The following is a 13,772-nucleotide window of genomic DNA, read 5'->3' as shown; positions in this document are numbered from 1 at the left end:
CGGTGGCGAGTCCTGTCTTGTGGTTTGATACACCCCTCACCTCTGCTGCTTCCCATAGCCCTAGGGACCCTAAAGGGGCAGAGAGACCAAGCCCGCTCTGTCTTGTCCGAGGCCCGGAAGGGAGACAGCGTGCCCGTGACCATCCGGGAGAAGCCCGGAAAATGGGCAGAACCCGGCAGTAGCCATCAGTGGTAGCAGTCATGGCATGGCCACCATGTGCCAGGTCATCTCCTCTCCGCTCTGTCCTGAGCCACACGCAGCCCTGGGGAGCAGCCAGCAGCATGTGGCCAGGCTGCAGCCACGGTGCACCTGCTAGAATGCCCAGACGAGAGGCTCTGCGGGGGCCAGATGGCATGGGGCAGAGGGGAGAGTCGAGAAGGTGTCCAGGTCGGGTGGCCCCTTATAAACTGGGTTGTTTGCTCCTTGCTGTGGACTTCCAGGAGTCCTGCATATGGCCTGGGTCTGGGCTCTTTGTCAGATGAAGGTACTGTGAATATTCACCCATGATACTGTGTGCCTGCCATATCCTAGCCCTTAAAGTATGCTGAGTGAAAGGGTCCGTTCACAGAATCAAATGTGCTCCGTTTATATGAAGTTCTAGAACATGCAAAACTAGCCCATGCTGATCAGAACCCGAGCAACCCGGAGCAGCGGGGAGGGGAGATTGGAAGGCACAGGAAAGCACGTACTGGGGCGGTCCGCGTCTTGACTGGAGAGGCGGGAACGAAAGGTTTATACACTTGCCGCAGTCCCTGAGATGTATGCTTAAAAACTGGGTACTTTCTTTGCAAATGAGATCTCCGTCACCAAAAGAAAGACAGAAACATCAAGGTGCAACTCTAAAGCTACCAAAAAGTGATTTATTTCTGCTTATAGGGATATGATCAAAGCCTTATAAACAGTACTTCATAATTACCTTTTCGCTGGTTACCAATGCCCCCCACCAATATCTATAACTGCCCCCCCCACGCCACACAAACCCACGGAAAGGTGGATTCTACCATAAAACACGTAAGGCCTAAAATACTATTATTGTCAAGGTCGAATCTTTGACTTCTAGAGAGTTAACAGTGTCACACAGAAATAGTATCAAACAGCCAAACAGTCTTTATTTCTTTTTTTTGGTAAATAAAGAGAAAATAATGCTGAAACTATATAATGTCAAGACACACCATATGTGTGGACCAGCTGTGATGAAAGATAATACCATTTGTTCCCTAAACTCCTTCATGGGAACGTCTCTAAGATTAATGAGATAACCGAGCGGATCCCTCTTAGTGGGAAAAAACTTGCTGTGGGTAATTTGGGCACTTTAGGGCACAGTACGTCCATCGGGCCACTGGGATACCATTACTGCACTAAAGCAAAATGAGAAACTTAAAAACCTACAGTGTAATAATCATGCTTTTGAATATTCACAATGGTGCTTTCTGAAGCATAATTTATACTTGAAAGGAACTTTAGTTTCTTCAAAACCAAACAACACTTTTAATGTGTGAGTTAAACAGTAGAGCTCATCCGTTCTTCTAACATTTAAGCGTTACGCTAGGTACCCCAAGGACACCCCAAGGATAAAGAAATGAAGATGCACTTGCTGTCCACAAAAAGCTCACAATTTAGTGAGGAAAACACAAATGAATAAGTGAAACGTAGTTTGACACACGCTTTTTAGAAATCCCTAAGTACCTGGCACTATAGAAACACCTGGCCGGGGCACCGCCTCAGAGTGGGGGCGGGGCCCTGCAAGGCGGAGGCCTGGGTGCCAGAGGAGGCCCATGGGGCCCGGGCAGAGCGACCACAGAAGGAGGTGGCCTAAAGGGACAGCCGAGGTGCTGGGCAGAGAGCGCTCTGGGCTCGAGCCAACACTTGCAAGGAAGCTCACAGCACAAGTGCAAGGTCCTCCAGTGCGGGGACAGAGCAGAGTCGAGGGTGCAAGCTGAGGCCTGTGGGGACACACGGGAAAGGGCCACATCACAAGGAATCAAATGCATGCATCGGGAACCCTGGACAAGCCTGAAGAGACAAACCTGGCAGCCATCAGCCTCAGGAAGTAACTGATGTCCTCACCCCAGGGGACCCGCAGACTGCAAACAGAAGACAACTACAGAGATCCTGAGACCAGGGACAGGGACGAGGGACAGGCAAAGGAAACTGGGTAAGAGCAGCCAGGTAGGTTAAAAAATAGTAATAGTAAATTCCAACAAAAGGTATTATGAAATCCAAAGGAATAAAGAGCAAGAGGAAATAACCCACAGTGACCGGAGACTCCGTCAGATGAAGAAAGACAAGCCCCCAGTGTTGTCTGGACCAGACCATTCGTGGGGTCTCGGGTGACCTCAGCAAGAACAGTTTCTGTGACATGATGGAGAACAATGGCTTTTGGTAAACTTCACAGGGGATGGGGAAGGGGGCCATAGGCGGGGAGGGGTTTGTGCTGAACGACAGTTCTGAGTATGAATGAGTGGGGTGGGGGGAGATGGCTGTTTATTTGTCTGAATTTTATCAAAATTTCCATCATAACAGGAAAATATTTGGGGGCGACTGGCTGGCTCGTTTGGTGGAGCGTGCAACTTGATCTCGGGGTTGTGAGTTCGAGCCGCATGCTGGGGATGGAGAGGACTTAAAAAAATAAAATCTTAAAAAACATTAAAATAATTAGACATCAATCACTGATAAGCAATAAAACCCACATATAATAATACAGTGAAGACAGGTTCAGGCCACCTGGGTGGTTCAGTCGGTTAAGCGTCCAACTCCAAACTTCAGCTCAGGTGATGATTTCACGGTTGTGAGATTAAGCCCCACATCAGGCTCTGCGCTGAGCATGCAGCCTGCCTGGGATTCTCTCTCTCCCTCTCTCTCTGCCTCTTCCCCATTCGCACTCTCTCTCTCTCTCTCAAAATAAATAAACATTTTTTAAAAAGAAAGATTTACTAAAAGATACAGAAATGAAAGCTAACTTTAAAACCCACAATTGTGCACTCTTCATGGAATTTGTAGAAACTTTCAGGGAAACCTCTCTCTACACAAAAATCGCCTTTTTTCTAATTACATAGAAAAGAAACAGCAGTAAAACCTACAGAAGCTCTCACTTGCAGTTATGTTGAACTAATGTGTGCATGAAAGCTGGTTCCCAAACTATACACACCAGGTTGCCCGCTGCCTGTTCCCTGAAAACCCGACTCCACGCTCCGGTGTCCTGGCCCCTTTCAGTCCCTCAGCCCATGCACCTGTGAGGATCAGACACTTTTCCAGCCCTCTGGCCTCCTCCTCGACGGGACGCAGTGAGTCCCTGTGCCGCCTGCGTGCCCGGCACAGGGTAACCAACACTCACCGTGTCCCATGCCTCCCAACCGCCCTCCCCTCTGGCTGCCTGGTGGCCACTGGGCTACAGGGATACATCTCAGCCCCTTCTTGTGGTGCGAACTGCATCCCAACGACCCTGACACTGGAGCCTCCCACCCGACCTCTGGGGAGGGGGGCACAGAGCCTTCCCCTCCAGCTCGGCACCCCCCCCCACCCCCAGCGCAGCCTCTGCAGGCGGCAGGCAGGAGCAGAGCAGTTCTGTCAGTTCTGGAATCCCTCCCGCTTATCTTGGGAAGTATTTGCACAGATAAATAAGATCCTGACAGGAAGTCAGCGCTAGGCTATATTCTCAAATCTGCTAAGTGCTGTAAGCGCATTTTATATGTTTAACTAACATACGTAGGTTTCTAAGGGATAAGTGTTATTAATATGGGCTTTTCGTGTCTCTCAAAAACTTCATCACACATCTATACAAGGGAGGTAACCGAGCACCAAATAAGACACTTTTCTTTTTTTAAGTTCTTATTTCTATTTTTGAGAGGGAGCAGGGAAGGGGCAGGGGGGTGGTGAGAGAGAGAATCCCAGCAGGCTCCATGCTATCAGTGGGCCTGATGTGGGGCTCAAACTCATGAACCAAGAGATCATGACCTGAGCCGAAATCTAGAGTCGAACACTTAACTGACTGAGCCACTCAGGCACTCCAGATACTTTTCTATACGTTATACCTAAAGATATTAAAATTTTATTATTCCCCAAGATATTAAAAAAGAGTACTATATTATATAAATCTTTAGTGTAATAGACCTCAGAGAAATAAGATCACAGAGTATAAACCATTATGTACTACTCAAAATCCATAAAAGTAAAAGAATTTTAAAGTGAAATAAGCAAAACGAGCATCAGTGAGTATATCACGTGTCCATCTGAATAAATTTTTTAAAGGGGTGGGCAGAGAGCCAAAATAAACACACACACAGACATTTAAAAAATATTCCAAGTATGTGTTTTAAAAAGTTGTATGCATGCCCAGCTCTGTCCGTGGCGAGGACCAGAGAGGAGGAAACATGATCGGAGGGGCGGTGGTGACAGGATCGGAGGCAAACGGCTCCCGGCCTCCACGGGCCTCTAGCCTGTGCTCAAGAAACTCACCTCCTGTCAAGCAGACAGATACATGGACAGACAGATTCACCTCTCTGTCTCTGACCCCATGAACCCCATTCTACACATGCCCCAGATTGCAAAACGGGCATTTAAGTTAATAATAGTCACTGAGGAAGTGGGGTTTACAATAAAGAAATTCAGGTTGTAGCATGCTGATGCTTTCGCGTGATTCTAGATTGGGGGGGGGAGGGGATCACTTGCCTGCTACGTTTGCTTTGACCAAAATGGAAAACTTACTGTTGACGTGATCGATGTAGTAGACACCAATCTGCGGGTCAAACCCTGCTTCCCATCCCCACGGAAGTTCATCCCCAACACAGTCGGCAAACGACAGCGGCTTCGTTAACCTGCAACAAACCAGAAAAACGCACAGGTGATTCTCCGCCAAACCACGCATGACAACCTTTAGTTATCCTAAGCACAAGTGAAGACGGGTCTAGGCTGCATTTCCCTGTTGTTCTTGATTGCGTCTAGAACTTGCACTGCTGTGTCCGAAATCTTAAAGGAAAAAAAACCAGGATAAAATACAGAGATGAACATCCAAAAAAGTAGCAATAAGTCAAAACATCCTTTTCAAAGTTCACAGCTTAAGACTAGGGGATGAAGCCATACAATAAATAAATAAGGAGATTTTATTTTATTTTATTTTGAGAAAAAGAGAGCGCATGCATGCGTACACCTGCGAGCAAGCAGGGGAGGGCAGATGGGGAGGAAGAGAGAGAACCTGAAGCAGCCTCCATGCCCAGGGTGACCATGAGATCACCACCTGAGCTAAGACGAAGAGTTAGACGCTTAATCGACGGAGCCACCCAAGTGCCCTGAAATAAGGCCATTTTAGATCAGGGAGCAGTCCAAGCTGACGGCCAGGACACCTGCCTGGGCCCTAAGCTCTAGCTGTACAGCTGGATGACTGTCTCATTACAAAGAGGACTCTGTCCCAGGATTCAAACACTGGCATCACGGAAACCATCATACCAGTGACCCCAAGACAAGATATGCATCAGGCGACACTAACTTCAGATTTAGATGCTCTTACATAAATTAACTGACTACTTCCCGGTTGTGAGGTCTGCTATGAGTTCTCCTTGATAGGAGGGACAAGTTCATTTTATCTTTTTAAGTATCTTCTACGTAACAGTCACTGAACACAAACGCACAAGGTGTTTATGTATCCATGTGATGTCACCTTCTGAAACTGCCTACTTTCTCTCTAAGCTTAAAATGAATGGGGAAACTGCAGTTTCTTAAGCAGAGTACGGGTTTCAAATCTGATCATGGGTTGATTTTCTCTCTCACTTCCTTCATTTTTGATTCTGAGAGTTTCCTTGGCGGTCAGAGCGCCCACGGGCAGGCTAACCCTACAGAACACCCTGATCCTGGGTGGCCAACATGAGCGGACACATCTGCTGACCTAAGGCACTGGCATCACCGCACAATTCCTACGTACAAAACCACCTGGAGTCCCGTTTATCCACGCTCGTGAATAGCAACAATGACAGGGCTCAGCTGAATCTCATCGTTCATCAGAATAACAAACTGTGTGGCCCACACCCTTCAGAACACTGGAAGAACAGTAGGAAGAGGAGGGAGACCGTTTCATCCCAGGCCTCGCCTCCAGAAGCCTCCTCCAAGGACATAAAACACCAATGGATGAAAAGAAGGGAGTGCCTCCTTTTCTCTCAATGTTCCCGTAGCATGAAATCTGCCTCTGGCCCCAGCTCCAGGGACACTGTGCTCGGACCAATGTCAAAATGAGAGAGACCAGCTGTGCGACTCATTCACTATGACGCCACCACTGGGAGCCTCCGCCTGCCTCAGCTCCCTTCTCTTTCAAGTGGTGACCACACCTTGTTGTCCTTGCCTGCAATTTAACTGCCTCCTAAGATTCAGGTGACATGAAAAAGGAATGAACTAAGAACAGTGGATAGGACATGGTAAACAGTCAGCAAATGTTAGAGATTATCGACACCAGCATGACATGGGAATGTTCTTGTCTGTTCCTCAGAGGGACGGAGTCACACCGTGGTTCGCAAAGTACAGCCCTCACGACCAGCGTGTAGGTACCAGTCAGAAATGACGCGTTCGTGGACCCTAGTGGAGGTCGAGAGAATCAGAAGCTCTAGAGCCCGCAATGCAGGTCTCACCAAACTCTCCAGGTAATTATGGAAAACCTGGGAAGCACTGGCTCAGGAGGTAAGAGCTTGAAATCTGGCCTCAGAGACCTGGGTTCAACTCCTTGTCTGCCACTTACTGGCCGTAAAACTTAGGGCTGGTTTTAATCTCAAAAACCCGTTTCCCAACCTTCTTCTTAAAGGTGGGTGGATTATGGAGTTTAAATGAGAACTAAATAGCATAATGCTTGACAAATGCAGAGTTTCAATATATAATAGATGAGTGAAGTGAACCTCCGGCAATGTGCCCAAACACAGAAACTCGCCACAGTTACTCTGCGAACCTGGAGTCGATCCGAATCCAGAGTTATAAAAACCTGTGCTGTTAGAGTTGTGCTCTAATTCCATCTCAGATCAGGAAAACTGACCAAGGAATTAGATGCTATATCCAAAAATCTCCATACCACAGGAAGTGGCCTTGTCTTCATATATTGTAAGACTGACCTCTGTCTACCTCAATCAAGCAGATAATTAGATCAAGTCCCTTTGCCAAGTGACCTTGCATATTATCCTATTCTCTTTCCCCAACTCCTTTCATCAATACTGTCTAAAATGCACAGACACATCCTAAAGAAATTAATAAGATGGGGTGCCTGGGTGGCTCAGTTGGTTAAGCGTCCAGCTTCGGCTCAGGTCATGATCTCATGGTTCGTGAGTTTGAGCCCCGTGTTGGGCTCTGTGCTGACAGCTAGCTCAGAGCCTGGAGCCTGCTTCAGATTCTGTAGCTCCCTCTTTCTCTGACCCTGCCCTGCTCATGCTGTCTCTCTCTCTGTCTCTCAAAAATAAATAAAAAACAGAAAAAAAATTTTTTTTAAATGAATAAGACATACAAATATGTTTAAATGACAGAAGAGTGGTATTACACAAGTTTTATCCTGGTGCCAAATCAACAGGTTTAAGCGTGAGGGGGATATGAATGTATTTATCACGCGAAGAATGAAAAGTCACAAAAGCCTCAGAACATGTGTTATGATTACAAGGCATGGTAATCTGACTACACTTGGATATAATCCAGTTTTTCCTATTAATTGTTCAATAGATAATAAGCATTTTATTAACTGTCACTGTTCTAAGACTAGAATTACATCTATAAATATACATGTAATTATGAACTCAGTTAAAAATTCAGACGTTTCCATCCTTGGGAATTTTAACATAAAAGCTTCTTTGCAGTGTTGTTACTTCAAAAATCAATCAGATGCTTTATTTTCTGTACCTGGATAAACACCTATCTTTTCTCCGTGTTCTATCGATACGTAAAGCCATTAAATACATATTCATATTTGTACCCTGCTCGCTGTGCCAAAAAAAACCAAAACAATACATATTTATAAATTTCAAAATTTTAGAATGTAATTCTTCTCCAAATTACAAGATATAAATAGAATAACATTCTCAGATACCAAACAGAATTAAGGACCCAATGATGCTATTGTCCTGATAATGGGAACATATTACTATGACATACTTAGAAGTTAACACAAAACCAAAACAAGTAACAGATACATTCCAAAATCAGAAACAAGATAACTTAGAACAAACACATAAAGCGGAAATGTTGATTCGTTTCTAAATTTCTTCCTCCTGTTTGCACAAGGAATCTCTGAAACATTGAATCTTCCTCTGATCTCGAGGAAGTAAAAATCGAAGAGAGTTTTTTTTGTTGGTTCCTCACAAAGGAGCAACATCATGCAAAAAGCCTGAAACTAACAAGTCTTTATGCTAAATTCCAGAGATTACTCTCTGCTTTAAAAACAGCCTTCTTTTGTACTGTAACTCATGTGAAGAAAATGGCAATTTATGGTGGCACGGTGCCAACGTTCACATACAAAATTTGAACTTCGCGTGGGTATTTCCCCTCGTGGGCATTACATTATCCCTGCACGTGATCCGTCATGTAGTATTTACTGTCAATCATGGGTACCTGTCCTACGACGTGAGGCGCCACACAGACTAAAGATTCACTCTGGACGATTACATGGTGCTGAGTACCGTGTCCAGAGAACGGAGTTTGTACTCATCGCCCTAGAAGAAAAGGCGCTTGACAGAGAAAACCGTCCTCAGGTTAACAGAACTCTTGCCACAATTCAAGTCCCCCACATGTAGAGTTTAGCCTGAATGTTAATAGAGGTCTTCACAGTTATTTTTACTTCGAAGCATCTGCTGCTGCCACTGTTGAGCTAACTCGAAGCGGAGTCCCTACTGCGAGCACTCTATGAGGACTACGGAATCTGTCCACATGAATACTACCGAACCGCTCGGGAACAACAGGGAAGAAGTAAGGATGTGGTTCACGATCTGGATTTCAAAAGAAGGGCAGAATCCCAGGAATTTTTCTAATTTTAATTTCTAATGATGTTGATTAGGCCCCTCTGTTTCCATCTCTGTGATAGTCAGGGGAAGTAGCAAAGGGACAGAAAGAGGGGGGATAATAGGAAAGAGTGAAAGGGGCAGCAAAAAGAAAACGGCCTTTAAAAAAATTATTTATTTATTTTGAGGGAGAGAAGCAGGGGAGGGGCTGAGAGAGAGAGAGAGAGAGAGAGAGAGGGAGAATCCCAAGCAGGGTCCATGCTGCAGCACAGCCCAACACGGGGCTTGAGCCCATGAACCGTCAGATCATAACCTGAGCCACAGTCAAGAAGTTGGATGCTTAACTGACTGAGACCCCCAGGCGTCCCAAGCAAATGACTCTTAAGAGAAATTGTACAAACCAAGTCAGAAGAGGGTAACATGGTTAACTCTGTGTCTTTGTGGAAAGTCACTAAGATTCATCAAAACGAGCCATATTAGACAGGAGAGCCACAGACAGAGACCACCGGGTCAAGGAGGAGACTGGGCCTCCATTATTTCAGTGGCTCACCCAACATCTTGAGCTGGGAAGGCACGTAACTGGGCAACCCAACCGGGTGTCCGTTTCTTCAGACTGAGTTCATGTGCTCTTTGTACCTGCCTGGGTTCCCAGATAGTCCTGCCGGGGGTCTGGTCTTTCTGTAACTTTTACCCACTAGTGTAAGTTTTATCCCTTGGTGCCAAAGAGAACTCTTCCATGAGCTGGGGTTTCAAGTATTTGAACACAACAGTCTTGTTTCCCAACTTCCTCTCCTAGAACCCAAACGCCGGCTCCCTTCATTCACCGCGCTCATAATCCCTTCCCGACTCCAAAGCCGGCCAATCTTCAGTCCATAATCCACCCGATTTCTCACTGCTCTGCACTCACACCCCATCAATTATGAGCAAGTATAGATCACCCCTCTTAGACTTAAATTTTCCCTCCCGGCGGCCTACAAATATACCCAATCCCTCCACCCTAAAAGAGTCTTTCCTCAAATCTACTGGCTCCTCTTTAACATTCACTTCCTAATCGTTTATTCATTCCAACCGAGAGATCTTCAATCCGTGGAGGACTTTAGGAGGCCCTAGACCTAACCTCTTCTAATGTTGCTTCATGAATGGACTCCTGAAAGGCAATATTTGTGGGTAATTCACCTTTGAAAAAGCACACTGCTTCTACTGTTGGTTTGGGGACTCAACTACATTATCTGCAAAAGTGTCAAAGCTAAGAATATTCTATGTAAACAGAAGTCAACTTATGCACATAGTAATTACACTAAAAATTGAAAATATTTACTGCTTACCACGTACCACACACATGCTTTAATACATATAAATGTGTGTTAAATCCTTATAAAAGTAGATACAAGTATTGTTGCATCTGAATAGCCTGTGTAAGGGGCACCTGGGTGGCTCAGTCGGGTAAGTGTCCGACTTTGGCTCAGGTCATGATCTTTCAGTTTGTGAGTTCGAGCCCTGCATCGGACTCTGCGCTGACAGCTCAGAGCCTGGAGCCTGCTTCGGATTCTGTGTCTCCCCCTCTCTCTCTGTCCCTCCCCTGCTCATGCTCTCTGTCTCTCTCTGTCTCAAAAATAAACAAACATTAAAAAAAATAGCCCCTGTAGGAAAAAAAATTACTTCTAATCCAATAAGCCCATGACTGGGTAACACATACCTCTTCCTAGTCAACATTTGTCGTTTCCAGCCATGTGGTGTATTATGCAGGATGTGGCTGTAACTGGTGTCTTCTAAAGCATGTGTTCCCCTACTCATATGCTATGTGGATTTCACTTCCCGCCAGCTTCTGGAAGAAGTGGCAAGAGAGAGGCCCCTTTACAAAGTTCTGGGGGGAGAGAGGAAGGGCCTGGATGCTGAAGCAGCATCCACGGGCAGGGGAGCACACACTGCCCCCTAGTCACTGCCCGCGGGACTCCCGGAAGGTGGTAGCTGGCATGTGCTCCCCATGCAGGCCTCCACACCACCCGCCATCACAACAGAGCCTCTGAAGGAGTCGAAGGTGAAGTCCAAGCACAGAGAGCAGGAAAGGTGCACGTCGAGGACACACAACTCTTACATTCTTTATAGATGTGATCAAAGATTGAACGTAGCTTTTAAAAACAACTTATCTTTTTAATACGATTTGTAGACTGAATTGCAGTATCTTTTTTTTTCCAGAGAGAGAGAGAGAGAGAGAGAGAAAAGAGAGAGAATCCCAAGCAGGCTCCACACTCTGCACTGACCCTGATACGGAGCTCAATCCCACAACCATGAGATCGTGTGACCTGAGCCAAAATCAGTCGGACACTTAACCGGCTGACCCACTCCGGCGCCCCTGAATTGCAATTTCTACATACAATTATATGATTCATATGTGCCATTCTGAAACAGGAGGTAATAAAATGGTTCACCTTAAGTGTTTATACTGTCTGCCTATTTTAACTAAAAAAAGTTGGTGCCTATAAGGTCAAAATTGTGGATTACATTTCCCACAAGAACTCTGTAATGAAAGCGCAGCCTGAAAATACTGATTTAGAGAACAGGGGCTCTCGAACCTACACGTACACCCAACTCATTGCAAAGACTTACGAAACAGAGGGCTAGGCCCACCCCAGAGTTTCTGCCTCAGGAGACGGGAGTTGGGGTCTGGAAATCTGCGTTTCTGACAAGTCCCCACGTGATGCTGACGCTGTGGTCCGTGGACCCTGAGAACCTCCAGGTAAACCACAAATCACACCCCAGTCCCCCCAGGTGATGGAGACATGAAGACCAACTCAATTTAACAATGAAACTGGGGCGGGGGCACTGGGTGGCTCAGGCAGTCAAGCCGCTTATGACTGGTCTCAGCTCAGGTCGTGATCTCGTGGCTCACAAATTCAATCCCTGCACCAGGCTCTGCGCTGACGGTGAGAAGCCTGCTTGGGATTCTCTCATTCTCTCTCTCTCTCTCTCTCTCTCTTTCTCTCTCTCTCTCTCTCACTTCCTCTCTCCATCTCTCTCTCTCTTTCATGTGCTTACTCCCTCTCTCTCAAAATCAATAAAATTTTTAAAAATGTTTCATAAAAAACTGAAACTGGAGGCAAAAGCCTGTGCTTCAGAAATACCTGTATTATGAAATCTATGGAATTAATGACTTATTTATTCTCAGATTAGAGCCACCTCATTTAACTGTAAGTAAGCATTTTTCCCTCTCAAAGAACATTTAAATAATTTTAAAATAAGTTCTTCGAAAGCAAGCTTTGTTCTTTCATTTTCTCACCTACATACAAAATAGTAACAAGTACGCAATGTAACGGTCATCAGGAAAACGAACATAGAAAACATGATGAAGCACCAGTTCATCCTCACCTGGACGGCTCTAAGTAAAACAACGGTGACAACATCCCCAACGTAGAAAGTGCTGACATGGAGGTGGAGAGGGGGAACACCTGTACATCGTGGGTGGGGAGATAAACTGGGGCAGTTTGGCAGTTGCTCAAAAAGCAAAACATGGAATCACTAGATGACCTTGCATTTCCGCTCCTGGGTACACGCCCAAAAGAACTGAAAACAGGTTCCTGAGCAGTTACGTGTACACGCGTGCTCACAGCAGCACTATTTACAACCTTCAAAAAGTGGACACGCCTCGAATGTCCATCAATGGATGAATGGACAAACGACGTGCGGTCTGTGCACACCATGCAGCGCTGTCCAGCCATAACAAGGAAGGACGTGCGTACACGTGCTAGTGTGGACAGCCTCCAAAATACAATGCCAAGTAGGGCCCGGCCTGGAAGGTCACGCATGACATGATTCTGTGCCTATGAACTGTCCAGCACAGACAAATCCATACAGATAGAAAGGAGAGGAGCAGTCGTCGGGAGCCAGGGCGAGGGGTGAGTGGACAGAGACTCTGCAAGGGTAGACATGTTCTGAAATCAGGCAGAGATGGTGCTTGCACAGCCTGAACTGTCGTAAACGCCACAGAACTGTTCACTTTATTTTTATTTTTTTAAACATTCATTTATTTTTTAGAGACAGAGAGAGACAGATCATGAGCAAGGGAGGGGCAGAAAGAGAGGGATACACAGAATCCGAAGCAGGCGCCAGGCTCTGAGCTGTCAGCACAGAGCCTGAGGCACGGCTCAAACCACGAACCATGGAATCATGACCTGAGCCAAAGCTGGACACTTAACCGACTGAGCCACCCAGGCGCCCCATGAACTGTTCACTTTAAAGTGGTTACCTATGCGGTTTGTAAATTTCACCTTAATAAACTATTTTTTAAAGATTGTAACAAGTCCTAACCATGCGGAGACTCCAAGTGAATAAGGGATTCTCGCAAGGGGAAGTTAAATTATACGAATATGTGAAAACGTGCAACTTCACGAATAATAAAAAGAATTGCCAAAAAAAAAAAAGCAATAATGAGGCTTCATTTAATTTGCAGTCTATCAGGGTATCAAGTTCTTGTTTTTGTTTTGCTTTGTCGTAATGAAACTCTGTTCTGGGGAGGATGTGAGCAATCAGTTACTTTCATCTGTTGCGGGTAATTTTGTAACTTGATACATTCCTTTCAACACACAATTTGGTAGTATTAAAAAACCATTAAAAGGTTGTTTCCATTTAACTAGGAATGCTATTCCGACACAGGATCCCGATCCCTGTCCCAGCGGACCCGTCCTACGGAGGCTCGAGTCTTCTCGGGCACCCTCCTACCTGCTCTCCGCCCCCCCCCCCCCCCCCCCCCCCCCCCCCCCCCCCCCCCCCCCCCCCCCCCCCCCCCCCCCCCCCCCCCCCCCCCCCCCCCCCCCCCCCCCCCCCCCC

General features: G+C 46.2%; 1 protein-coding gene across 1 annotated transcript in view; it reads right to left on the bottom strand.

Annotated features, from left to right (window-relative positions):
- Positions 1 to 13,772, bottom strand: part of WWC2 (WW and C2 domain containing 2) — a 180,954-nt gene that overhangs the window by 99,446 nt on the left and 67,736 nt on the right. The window contains exon 2 of the mRNA XM_029934162.1: positions 4,705 to 4,814. Coding sequence (XP_029790022.1) covers positions 4,705 to 4,814 — 110 coding nt within the window. The remainder of the gene's footprint in view (positions 1 to 4,704; positions 4,815 to 13,772) is intronic.

This window comes from Suricata suricatta, chromosome 1 (assembly GCF_006229205.1).
Source record: "Suricata suricatta isolate VVHF042 chromosome 1, meerkat_22Aug2017_6uvM2_HiC, whole genome shotgun sequence".
NCBI classification, from domain to species: Eukaryota; Metazoa; Chordata; class Mammalia; order Carnivora; family Herpestidae; genus Suricata; species Suricata suricatta.
The sequence above is the reverse complement of the archived record's forward strand: the minus strand, read 5'-3'. Positions and strand labels throughout refer to the sequence as shown.